Source organism: Falco cherrug, chromosome 5 (assembly GCF_023634085.1).
Source record: "Falco cherrug isolate bFalChe1 chromosome 5, bFalChe1.pri, whole genome shotgun sequence".
Taxonomy (NCBI): Eukaryota; Metazoa; Chordata; class Aves; order Falconiformes; family Falconidae; genus Falco; species Falco cherrug.
The window spans coordinates 39,874,287-39,887,621 of NC_073701.1; the positions used below are offsets into that span (position 1 = coordinate 39,874,287).

Genomic DNA, 13,335 nt, shown 5'->3' on the forward strand with positions numbered 1-13,335 from the left:
GAAAGCTGTGGGAATTACCATCTTAAATACCTAAACCATACACTGAAGTAGAGAGGCAAATTGAGGAATTATACTTTATAACTGTAGTGGAATCTGGAAACTGGGGGGTATAGACTGGGAGGATGGACAAAGTTGAGACCCTAAGACATCAGGAAGGAATCGGCTGAGATACATGTTAATATCAAAATAATAGCAAATGAGTAGGAGATATGACTTTTAATGTAGTAAAAAAAAAAAAAAATATATATATAGAAAGGAAATTTAAGTTCTCTTAAGACTACTTCTACACTGAGTGATTATATTGCTACCTGGAATATGGTCTGATACTGATCACACTTCATAAATAAATGTAGAGGTAGTTGTTTTTATCTAATGCAGTTTTTAAGTTGTAAGAGACAAAGATATATTTAAGCTTTTAGCATTGACAAGATTATATTGCAATGACAACTCATCGAATGGTATTCTTAGGAACTACTGATAATGCTTACAGCATTTTGAAATACATTCCAAATTCTTAAACATTTTTATATTATCATCTCAAATCATTAATATATTTCTGTATTAAAGCAAACAACAAAAAATGATAGGTGAAGTTCAGTACAGAAACTGATTTCAGTCTTAATGGCAATTTTTAAAGGAAGTTGTAAGATACCTGCCACTAAAAACTACCATGTGAGTGGTTTCTTACAGCACTAGCTGTGGGTGTACTGTCAGCATAACTGTGCTAAGTTAGAATAAGCTTTTTTTCTCTTGAATTATGTTCTCACACTGAAAAAATCAAGAGTCTGGTGTTTCACAACATTTCAATAATAAATTGCCTAAGATAAAGTTTAAGAATGAAATAAGCAATGTTTGTTTTTTGAAGGAGAATGTGATTTCTTAAACAAAATACAATGAGAAGAGGAGGAACTTCAGCCTGTGCACTAAAAGGATATTTCTGCCTTCTCTTTGCCACATGCTATTTACAATCTGATGACCTTTATTACTAGAAAATAAGTATCTTCTATTGTTGTTATGTATATACTAGAATATCTTAAAATCTTAAAAATAGAATAGGAAGATAAATTGCATTTCAAGAAAGTCAGAATCCTCTATTTTGTAGTACTTTGCCATTTTTCATAACTTATTTGTGTTACTTTTTTTTTTAAAGAGCAGATTAAGAATTTCAAAACAAACGTTATAGTCATTTATACTGTACCACGGAAGTGAAACAAATCCCTGATTTCATTTTTCTTCTTTTTCATAAATTACCCATTAACCATTGGGATAGGCATTGTTTCATGACAAAATTTGGATTGTTTCTGCCAGGATGAGTTTAACAAATAGTGTTCAATATATTATTTCAATAAAACTATCTCTTCCAGGAGGTAAAGCAGAAAACTTAAATTGTATTATTGGGAACTGCAGTTCATAACAGTTGGGAGTTGCAAGAAAGTAAAAAGATGAGAAGCATAAATGCAAATATGTTTTCATGAAATGTTAGCAAAGGAAGATAAACCAGAAACTGCAAGACCACGTGGAACCCTAGTTAAGCTTATTTGTCTAGTAAGAATAAAACCTGTCAATCCTCTTGTTTCATAGAAACTGTATAGTGCTGTAAAGCTGTGCAAAGTGAATTTTAAATGTTGACACACTGGTAACTGTAGTATCTTACTTAGAGATGAAGAACTATGGAAGACCTAATATTAACAATAGTGGAGAGCTTGTCCTGTTCTCTTGAACTTCCTTGGAAACCTCTGTGCACATACAGAAGGATTAGCTAGTAAAATCCTTTCATCTTACTTCTGCTGCCAGATATTTTTTCTGTAACTACCAAAAAAAGGAAACATAAATAGAAAACATTCAGTGTTCTATACTTTGAAAATCCTGTTTCCTAGTGGCACTTAATTGTTTTGTTAGTTAAACAACTCTTAAAAAAAATTCTTTGAAATGCCGCTGAGCCAGTAAGAGTCTTAATGCGTCTGTGAATAGGACAGTAACAACAATAAGGCTCGCCTGAAGCTTTTCTCCGTATCCAGTCAGAATTGAATCACAACGAGAGAATTTGTACTTGATCTAATTATAAATATATATTTGCTGTAATTTATACTTTTTTTACTACTCAGTATAATGTTTTCCGTGTACCAAATGTCCATATGTATTGCCATTTTTTTCATTTGGAAGTTGAATAGAGAGGGAAAAAAATCCTATACAAACAAAGTTCAAAGTCGTACCAGTGCTCCAAATGGTATATGCCACTACTATTGCAGTGTTAAAAAAATTACACAAAATGGAAATCCAATTCCTCTACAGAACTTAAGAGCAATTCACTGAAGGTCTTACAAAAAGGTCTAAATAAATAGAGGACAGGAAATAACACATGACTTCCAGGACTAAGGTAAGAATTAAGAATTTAATTCTGCCAAAATATTAAAACCAATAGTAGTATTGTGTTCCCAGAAGTGGAAAGGTAATCTGACATACTTTAGAGAAAATTTAGTCTTGTTCAGTTGATGATAAAGTATGAGACACTACATTTTACTTAAATTTAAACTTTTTGACCAATGTAGACCTGAAGCTTTGTATTCTTTGCTAGACAGTGTTGAGTGAAAAATTCTATGAATAGTTTTCAGTTGTGGATGGCTTCTGGATGTATTTGCACTTGTTTCCCAAAATGTTAATCTCCTCCACAGGATTTCAAGTATGTAGTAAACCAAAAACAGATTCTTCATGTTCTCTTCAAAGGGTATAACATTTCTGCCTGTTAGAGGTGTGTGAGAAATTAGCTGCTGAAGAGTTAATCATGAGACATCTGTGTGGTCTTATGAAGAGTCAGTAAATCCATTGAAGGATTGCTTAACCTATGAGGATATTTAAGAAGATTGTCCCACCTGTTTTTCAAAATCCATAAAGTTCCTTTGTTTTTCAAAAGAGATGAAAAAATTGTAATGGTAATAGGTGGTGAAAATTTGGAAAGTTCCTATTAAAATACTTTTCAAGGAGAGGGGGTGTTATGGCTACCAGAAAAATGTTCTTTACTATCAAAAAAGAATGGTAAGAACAGGATTAGTGTATGTGTGTGTATATTTTTTATATATATATATATATATATAAAATATTTATTTTTTTTAAGCAACTCTTCCATGAAACTATGAATGTTACTAAATTCAGTCAGAGAGAAATAATAGGAATTTGTGCCTTGGCTAATGGCTGGAATTGTTCTTTTCTGTTTTAGTCAGCATTATATATTTTTGTGTAATCTGCACTTTGTCTTACCCTGCTGTGTGTAACTGGGTGCTTTGGATGAGAATGTTTTCTTCTACCAGATGTATCAAATTTATGGGGACAGCAAGTATCCTCAAGCTACCTTAATTAGTATTTTATGTGTAGGTTTTCCAAAGAACCATCCTGTTTCACAAAGCTGAACTAGGGTGGAACTTTGCATGTTGTTCATGCTACTGCTGTAACATTATCCTACGTTCTCTTCCTCTGTGATTCACATTAAAATTATAGTTTGGTTTATAGATTTGTTCTAGAATGTAACAGAATATTTTTTCCAATGATTTATTTTGGTGCAATATTGGTAGCAATTTGTTTTATTAAATGTGTAATTTAGTCTTTTTAAGAAGTTAGCTTAGTGGTAAAGTCATAGTTTTTTAATTGATAGGTTCTAGGATTATATCCTATCATAGCTTCAGTTCAGCTCATCAAATGATTTCCTGGAATTCCCCTTTTTGTTTGCTTTTTGTGGAAGGAATTCTGTCTGATTGACTCCTCTATGCTGAATATGCGCTGTTGAACACTTGAACTGTTTGCTGTGACACCTTCCATAGAATACCCCTACTTAAAATGTTGCTTGAATGGTTTTGGAGATTTATACAGTTTAGAACAGCTGCTGTATTTTCAGATAGAAGCACAATATGGTAATTAGTGAGCTATATAATATTAAGTATATCTGAAAATAGTTGCAGATATTAAAAGAAATTCCAGATATTTAAAATGTAGCTGATAAATATATGAACTTTTTAGCAATATATTAATTCGGTTTTGTTTGCTTTTTTTTTTAATTAGCAGTGTGCTTGAGAGTGGCCTGAATGTGGAAAAATAAATAGAATTCAAGACAATACTGTAGATATGTGGTCAACTTTGGATATACACAAAAAAATCTAAGTTAGGGCATTGTTTTCCCTCTCTTTTTCTCCTACTTTAGTTTCAGTAATTTAAATGAAGATGGTGCTTTGTCTGATTACCTTTTTCACAGGTGTCATAAAATCTTCGGAATTATGCATGAGTACAGTGCACTAATATTGAGATTGTAGCTCAGCGGGTAGCCACTTTAACTTGCATGGATGATTAGTTTGCCTAGAGGACAGGGTGTAAAGTAGAAGGGATTACTTGAAAACATAAATTATTTAATCTTTCTAATTCAGTTTGAAAAGTTTTATTTTGAAATAATGTAACACAGGTATTGGAAAGACTTATAAGTGTGTGAATCATACAGTGGAACCATGGCAGTCACTCTTTCCTTTGCAAAAAATGTATGTAGTAAGTTCTTGTTACCATCCCTGCAGTGTGAATACTAAGGTTTATTCCATGTACTTAATAATTAGACTTGAAGTTAATTAATGTTTTATAGCTTGTCATGAGGAACTTACAAATTCTTAGTACGTAGCTAGTGCTGAAATGAGTTGCAGTCTGTTTTGTCAAATTTCATCTTTATATCTAAAGGAATTTCCTTTCTCCTTTTGCTGATTATCCAGAATTAAAAACCTATTTTAAAAATCATGGTCCTAAAACCAGTATTCATCCCCTAAGAGCATCTGACATTTCTAAGGGTAAAAGAGCAGAGTGTGAGGCTGCATGTAGAAGATTACCTGCTTGCTGTTACTCTCTAGAGATCAGCAAAGACTGGAGACTACTGCTAGAAAACCGATGGTTTTTCCTGTGGGAAGGACGGTCATCTTTATAGTTAGATTCCTATTTCCCTTTTTCTTTGCTTAACTTTCATGAAATGAATTTTGCTTACATGTATGTATCTTAGACTGTTGGTAAATTTGAAGAGTTGTATTTCTGCTGTCCTTTTTTTAACCCTGTTACATGATTTATCTTTAAGTATGCGCCAGTCATCTTTCTATGCTAAAAAAGCCAGGATCCTAGCCAATTTGGGGTTTTGTTTTTTTACAGAAAGTAGTAATTCTTATTCAGCATTCTAAAATATCAGCTGATAAATGTGCTAATGAAAGTTCGAAACATTGTAGGGTTTGTCTACACTTAAAAATGGGTATTGTGAACATCTATAAAGTAATCTCTGTACTTCAGTTTTCCCACATTTGCATTAGTTTTGAACATGAGGAATTGCATTGTTATTCAAAATATAAATGATACTGAAACAAACTGAGCACAGATTGTGATGCAAATGCTTCTCTGTGTTTTTGAAGAAACAAGAGCCTTTGCAGCTGCTCTTTTCTGGAAAACAAACATTCTGCCTCGCAGCAAAGCGTGGGCCTTCAGAACTGAAATAAACAAATACATATTGTTCTGTGTGATGCCTAAAAGCTGTTTATGATAAAAGAAGAACCCAGTGAGAAGAGATACTGAAGTCCTGCTACACTGAATGACTTCCCAGCTTACAGCTTGTGACTCATGGGGTGGGATGGGGTGCCATGAGTATTTGCAAAATCTTATCTTGTCCCTTGGCACTTTTTTTTGTGTGGATTTTTGTAAAAGACACTCACTTAAAATCATTTTGGAAAATGTGAAATTATCAGAAATCCAGCATAAACCAAAAACATCTGTTATGGGGAAAATACATGTTTTATAGCATGACCATGAGTTTTGGTACTGGACTAGGACAGTTAAGTGTTTTTGTTACCATTACCTACTGTTCATCTTGCTCAATACATTGTTTATTCTGAAAGTAGGAGAAAAATAGCCTATGAAAGCTGTGATTTTTGGGATATTTTTCCCCTCTGTTTTGCAGAATGCCCCGATGAAGTGTGGGGATTTCCCATGTGTCAGTACTTGAAGGAGGAGGGCTGGTGCTGTGGTCGCAATGCTAGAATGTCAGCATGCTTGGTATGATTCACCTTCTTTTCTTTTTCCTGCTGAGAGCTTTATCCAGATGTTATAGGTTTCATTGTTTTTGGCTTCTAATCTTAAAGCCATGACTTTAATCCAAGACTTTACAGAATAACATCACTAATGTTGTAAGCATGATGAATTATATCTGAAAAAAATAGTAGTGACCTTCCAGCTTTATATATTTTATACCTGCTGAAGGCATGAAAAAATGAGTATTGACAGAAATGTATTTTAAGAGTGGACAGAAAGGCCAAACCTTTGTTGAAACAAAAACCTCAGGGTAATAGTTCCTGGCCAAGGACTTAGAGGGGAACAAGGTAACTGTAGAAGGATTGCAATCAGTAACTCCCCCAATGCCTTCATGATTCATAATATTGAATGTTCTGACTGTTTAATACCTAAACAAACCTGCCTATTCCAAAAACTAGAAGAGCTGTAAAATCTATATGGCTTAAGAGACTAGAAACATCTTTTTAACATTGCACCAAGAGATTAAGTGCTTTTAAAGACCTAACATCAAGACAGGACAATGAACTGTTGTCCAATTCAAAAAAAAAACCCACATAGGTACTGAAAATTTCAACCAGTTTTTCAGTCAGAAGACCACTATCCCTTCCCTCTATTAACTTTTAATTTCTGATACCAAGATGAATCACATCAGGTTCTGGCTAACCTCTGCTGCTAGCTCTGTACCTGTGTTATGGAAAACAGTATAGATGAAAGACTCAGTATAGGCTAATGTATCAAGGTTATGTAAACTTGAACTAACATGATAATTTAATGCTATCAGGAGAAAGTATAGGAGGACAGTTTAGTATTTGTAAGGCTTAAATGTATTACCCTGGCAAGGTACAAGAAAAAAATTGTTCATTTTAGAGACGTTGCTGCAAAATGTATTATAAAAAGTGCTTTCTAAAAGGGATTTGCTTTTTGTCTTTTTCTTGTCAGTGTCATGCAATACTGATTCTTCCTCAGCTGACACATTAGCTATTTCCTTTCCCATTCCATTTCTTATAGAAAGAAAAATCTTGGGCTGTTTTTCAACAATGGTTGCAAGATAAATTTTGTGAGCAAATGACCCCTAAGAGACAGTACTGATCGTGCCATATATATCTACTTTAGATTTCTCAGAAATCACAGAGATTTGGCAATTAATTTTTTTTTGTTGTTTAAACAGTCACAGAAGGCAAAGAGTTCTTCTGTGTCACCAAGCATTTATACTGTTATTATGTTTGTAATTCTCTCTGTGCATTTTTTATGACTAGGATTTTCCCTGCGTTCTAGGAGATATAAGGGAGACAGCACAATGCAGCTAGGTGCCCATCTTCCTAGGGGTAATGGCTGGCTAAGAGAAACTGAGTCTGCTGAACAATGACACTCAGCATTATTGCTGATGCTTATTATTACTTGTCATTCAAATTGGTTGAAGTGCCAAGGGCCAAAGGTTCCGGACAAGACTTTCAGTTTCAGACCCTTATAATACATGTTAGAACACACATCCATCTTCTAAGCAGCAGCAGATATGTGCTGGAATGAGAGCTATAGCTTATACAGCAGAAGCCAAACCTCATAGTCGGCCAAAGCCATGAACAGAGGAACTGCGGCTACCTGGACCATGTTTGAAGAACAGTCTGAAATAGAGGATCAGTTCTAAAACTAGAGAAGAAGTGAGTGATTGAGAGACAAGCAGTCTTACTTATTGTAGTGGAGTTTGGGGACTAAAGGTGACAATGACTTGTAAGTGGTGTGGCATTTTTGGTTTGCTGTCTGATTTGTGATAGTGTCAGATAATTTACTGAATTTTTATCTTCCTTTCTACTGCAGTCTTTAATATGTGGTTGAAATTTTTGTAGGCACTTTTCAAAAGTATCTTTTCAACTGTGGAAAAATATTCCATGCTTTTAATTATTTGTCATTCTTTGTCACTGTGGATCATAAAAATCAAGTACTCTCACACCTACATCAGGATTTATGGTATGAAGAATCTAGTGAAAGATAATGTGCAGTATCTTAAACGGCAGTCTCTCTGAAGTTTTTATTTTATTTAACTTTACATACAGTAGGTCAATTTGTCTGAGTACTAAGGACTAAATATTTAAAGATATTGTTTGTTGAACTAATATTTACTTTAAAATAGTTGAATATGCAAAGTGAATTATTTGTATTTTGGTAGGAACAGACTCAAGAAAAATGCATTTCTTTTTAGCACTTTCACAGAAAGTAAACCTCTGAAATTCTTTTGCAATACTAAGAAGAACAAGAAAATTTTGCATGCATCTATTTCTATACAGTCAGTTGTCATGTTTCTGCTATAAATAAACTAAAATAACAGGAGCGAGCTGATTATAAGTCCCTTTATCACTTTAAAGTGTGCAAGCTCATGTTATGTCACACCATTAATCTTTTAAAATGTCGTCTCCTCTGACTTTTATACAATGTGTTTTGTAAAATATTCTGATAAAGAATAAACATATCAGCAATTTAATTCCTTCACTCTTAAAGGCTTTGGAGCGAGTTGCAGTTGGCCAAATGGTAAGTAATATTGTTTATTTTAGCCATTCTAAGATAAAATATGTTTTTCCCCCTTGAATGCTCTTAATCCATGACCTTTTATTGAACTTGTGCATTTCTGGAGTCTAAAATACTAGCATACACAACATCAAATCCTGATAGATAGCATGTGTCATCATGAAATCACATTTTTATCGCTTTGATTGTACATAGTGAATCTGTTTTCTTTTGGCAATTAAGAGTCTGGAAAAAAGGCACCGCTTAAAATTTAAGGCATTAAACTACCCTTCCTAACTTCTTTCACTGTCTTTCAGCTAATACATAAATTCAGTAGAAATGTCCTTCAGATATCCCTGGTTTGGATCACTCTATCCTAGTGTTTTATCAGCTAATGTAAAAATAGAAATTGTTATGACAAAAGCTTGAACCTGTTAGAAACATCATCATTCTCATTTTTAATCCCTGTGTATTTTTTCCCTGTGAATACTTTGACTTACTGTTGTGCAAGTTATCTTTTTGGGTATGGTGGACACCGACTGTGCAAATATTTAAAAGGCAAGGCTGAGACCTCCTCTTTCCATATATAAACCCACTGACCCTAGTAGTCTTTTACTGGAAATGCATTTTGCTGTGAATTTTTAATTGGCAAGCATTAACTATTTTTAAACAAACATATTTTTCATACACAAAGGTACGAAGTTTTCAGTGTGTTCTGGTTTTATGAGCACAGTACTTTCTGCATGGTTTAGACTACAGTGTATGGTGAGTCAGTTAGGGAATTACTTCTTTTGTCTTTAAAACAGCTTAGGTAAATTGTTATATTTATTTTGCGTAGTAGAATTTGGATCATGATCATTACATTTTTCCTCTGTTCTTTTTCCCTCTGCCAACCTTTGAACTATTACTTTAGAGTTTGGGTTTCTTTTCTTTTCTTGCATTCATGGTTATGTTAGAGTCTGACCCAAAAAAGTAATTTTAACTGGATGCAAGAACATTAATAAATTGTCCTTTTAAACCTGTTATGACTGGTCGTAAAGCATGCAAGCCAATAAGTTGTTAAGGAAGCCAATGCCGGTTTTGTTATTCTGATCTTAATTTCAATGCCAATTTTAAATCCTTGCTGTTGTAAATTTTTTTGCAGCTACCTACAGAATCATTGTTTTATCGAGCTGTTCTTCAGGTTATTATAGAAGAAATTTATGGTGTCATCAAAAGGTAGGAAGCTCTGAATTCATAGCATATGAACCAAAGATTTGATTCTCTTCCACCTCTATTCTGTAGAGAAACCATTTCTTAGAAAGCAGAAGGGTGTAAGAGTCAGTCTCATCAGACTTATGTACGTATTGGTATTAATACGCAGGATAGATTTCTTCGTCCTAAATTCACAGCACAAGGGTATTGCCTTTCCTTTAACCCAGAGCTGGTCCTCTTTGGTACTGGATACCTGGGTAAAACGTATCTTCACCAGAGAAGTGACAGCAAATTTACTAAAAAGTCAACACAATCCCGGGCTACCCTGTTATGCAGAGGTCCTGGCAGCTTTAATACTGCAGAGGACAAAAATACATTTCTGTTTGTCCTGAGAAAAACTGCTGAAAGCTCAATGGCCATCACGGCTGTAAAGAACTTACTGCCTCTATACCTGCGCAGGCAAGTACTGTGCCCTTGTAGGATGGGATCTGGGGAGCTGGTGCTGAGGACCTGACATGTGCACTGTACTCTTTTTCTGGAGTTGCAGTTGGGTTAGATTTTGTCTAATTCTGTGGGATGTCTGCCTGTTAGCACTTGGATCATATCCAGAAGCACACATTCCAGTTTAATTTGAAAATAACCCATTTTTTGAGCTCTGATGCTATTCCACGGTGTGAACCAAAGCATGAGAGGTGGGGAAACCCAGAAAATTCACTTCAGAAGTACTCTTCTAATCTAAAATAAGTGCTAATGCAGATATCCCCAAATCTTTTGCTAAATGTAGAGTCAGACAGCTGACCCTTTGGAAGGTCAAACTCCTGAAAGAAATGCTTATTTATTTTAAAATTATATAAAATACCACACATAAAATCATGTCTACTAAACTGTGAAGGAAAAAAAAAGTGTGAGATAGATGATAATATGTTTCATTTGTTAAAGGAAGTGTAATTTGGAGGAAGTAATTAAAGTTATACTTTTGAAATAAAAGCAATGGAAGGACACACACAAACACACACAGTTTTATTGCAGAGCATGATGTTGTGTGGTGTGGAATATCCCTGTGGACCATTTGGGTCAGCTGTTCTGGCCGTGTCCTCCCACACTTCTTTTGCACCCTCAGCTTACTTCCTGGGGGCAGAGGAAGAAAGAGAAGGTCTTGATGCTGTGCAGTCACTGTTGGGCAATACCTGAAACTGGTGTGCTACCAGCACTGTTTTAGTCACAAATCCAAAGCACAGCACTATATGGGCTCTGAAGTAGCTCCATCCCAGCCAGACCCAGACAGTATCTTTATCCCGGTGACTTGTGATTATGAGGCAGATGCCCATCTTCCAAAGAATAACATAATTGTTATCTGAATAGCGTAATCGTTAACTGATTTTCAGACTCCATCAGCCCAAATGGGTAAGTACATTTTAATTACATATTAATTTTGTTTATTAAATTATTAAATACAACGCTAGAAATGATTCTTGATGTGTCCCCCTGGGGTCCTTGCCAGTTAAACAGCGTTAGAACTGCACACTGAGTGGCGTCTTTCTGTTGACTTGGAGTTGTTAATTCTGATCTTTAAATAAGGAGAAAGGGGGTTTGCTAAAAATAGAGAGGGGAAAAAGTTTTAAACTAAGGTATTTCTATTCAGTATTCCACTGATAAGGGGGGAGTGTATTTCTTCTCAAGTAATTCAGTACCTGAAAATTCTGTAGCTGAAAATTTAACTCCCCTGCTGCATGGCTGGAAGAGGAATTACGTTAGGACACAGTCAAGAAAGCAAATTCAAACTAACAAAAAAATCGCGTGCTTTTTCGCCAAGATATTTTAAACACAAAGAAGAGAACAAATGTAAGTAGTCTGTTAAGATTCAGTCTTCCTATATGTTTTTTCTAAGTTTTTGTGCATTATTTTAACGTATTTTCTGGAACTATCCGCATTTTTGGCTGGCTTCAAAAGCAAGCAACTGAGCTGTAAACAGGAGAAAATTCTGGCATCATTTAGTGACAAAAAAATTGTGAGGGTAAGAACATAAAGTAACAAGCAAATGTGAAATTTTACTCCAACTTGGCATTTGCTCAGTCCAGTGGTTGGTGGTAAATAAATTACTGCAGTATTATAGAAAATTATAGAAGTACTATAGAAGGAAATATCTGTCAGCAGAAATAAGAATTCTGTTATTCATATAGGGAAGTAAAAATACTAGGGAAGAAATTAAAAGCAGCCTTCAACTAAGTCTTAAATATTTAGGTAAAATAATAATCATACTATAACCATAATCGTACAGTTGCTGTATCTGGAAATTTCCTCAAGTATTAGCCTGCTTGTTTTGGTTTAAGTAGAAGGGGAAAAAAGGAAAATTGTCACTAACTTAGCAGTAGTAGCCATCTAGCTGATTTATTTCTCCTGAATAAAATATTAAATTAAAAATGTGTAAATTTCTGTTGTTCGATGTATAAAAGCCTGCATGTCAATGCTGTATTTGCAGTGATCGACATGTTGGAAAAACTTTTTCCAAATCGTCCTCCTTCATAGATTATGTCAGAAAGTCTCTGAAAAAGCTGGAACTGGATGATTCAAAGGTGAGTCACTAAACAGAGACTGTGTGAAACCCTTATATCCATGTAAGTTCTTGAAGTCAGCACCACAATGCAATATTTAAGCCACTGAGTTCATTTAGTTTGTATATTGCTGTATAAAATATAAAGTATTCTCACTTTTATTTATATTAATAGAGACCATGCATACTTTTCTTGTATATTAAAAAATAAGCTATATCAAAGTTGTTTTTTTCATGTTTTTCGGAAATAGACTTCCACGTATAAATTCTTTAAATAGTTTTGGTTTTAAATTACTTTATTCTAAGGACTTCGTATAATCCTTTTTCATATATGGTGCTCATGATCACGATTTTTTCAAGGCTTTCCACTATTTCTGAGGTTAATCCTACAGATCTCCTTTGAGGCATAAAAATGTAATACGTACTCTATTTTATACATGCTGTCATTTAGAGGTAAATACACTTTTCAGATGCCCAGTGAAGCAGGCATGAAGGACTTATTGCCTGTGCCGATATTGTACATTTTGATAAAAGTAACTCTTGCACCCTTTTAAATCCAGCTGAAATACTATCCTATACAAACATGTTGCTTTTTCATCTGTACTTAAGTTTAAACTGAAAGTGATCCAAAAACACATGAATAATGAATCACATAGTAAACACTTTGACCTCTTTTTATTTTCATTTTTTCTGCAGCAATATTTTCTTGATCCCTTTGGACACCTTTTGAAACTGAAAAATGTGACATTGTAGTAGTATGTTTCTCTTGCAATTTAATTCCCAAACTATTTCCAATTTATTTCAAACAGTCTCCTTAAGTAGCCTTTTGAAGATCTTTGAAGGCCTAATGCTTTTCTTTCTTTAAATTAATAAATGTTGAGGATAAATATTAAGATTTAAAAATATTTTTCCTTGATAGAGAAAAAGAAGTAAAGACAAAATGACAAAATTGAGATTTAAACTTACGAAATCTTCAGGAGCTTTTTTTTTTATGTTCTTGAGTGTCTTGTCTTAGTACTACA

The 13,335-nt window shown here is 34.2% G+C and overlaps 1 protein-coding gene across 6 annotated transcripts in view; it reads left to right on the forward strand.

Moving 5' to 3' along the window:
- Positions 1-13,335, forward strand: part of METTL25 (methyltransferase like 25) — an 89,855-nt gene that overhangs the window by 35,504 nt on the left and 41,016 nt on the right. For 5 of the 6 annotated variants that reach the window (XM_055710626.1, XM_055710623.1, XM_055710625.1 and 2 more), the window contains exons 6-9: positions 5,960-6,054; positions 8,563-8,592; positions 9,713-9,786; positions 12,242-12,335. In XM_055710626.1, coding sequence (XP_055566601.1) covers positions 5,960-6,054; positions 8,563-8,592; positions 9,713-9,786; positions 12,242-12,335 — 293 coding nt within the window. The remainder of the gene's footprint in view (positions 1-5,959; positions 6,055-8,562; positions 8,593-9,712; positions 9,787-12,241; positions 12,336-13,335) is intronic. The other variant, XM_055710624.1, reaches the window with a different exon arrangement.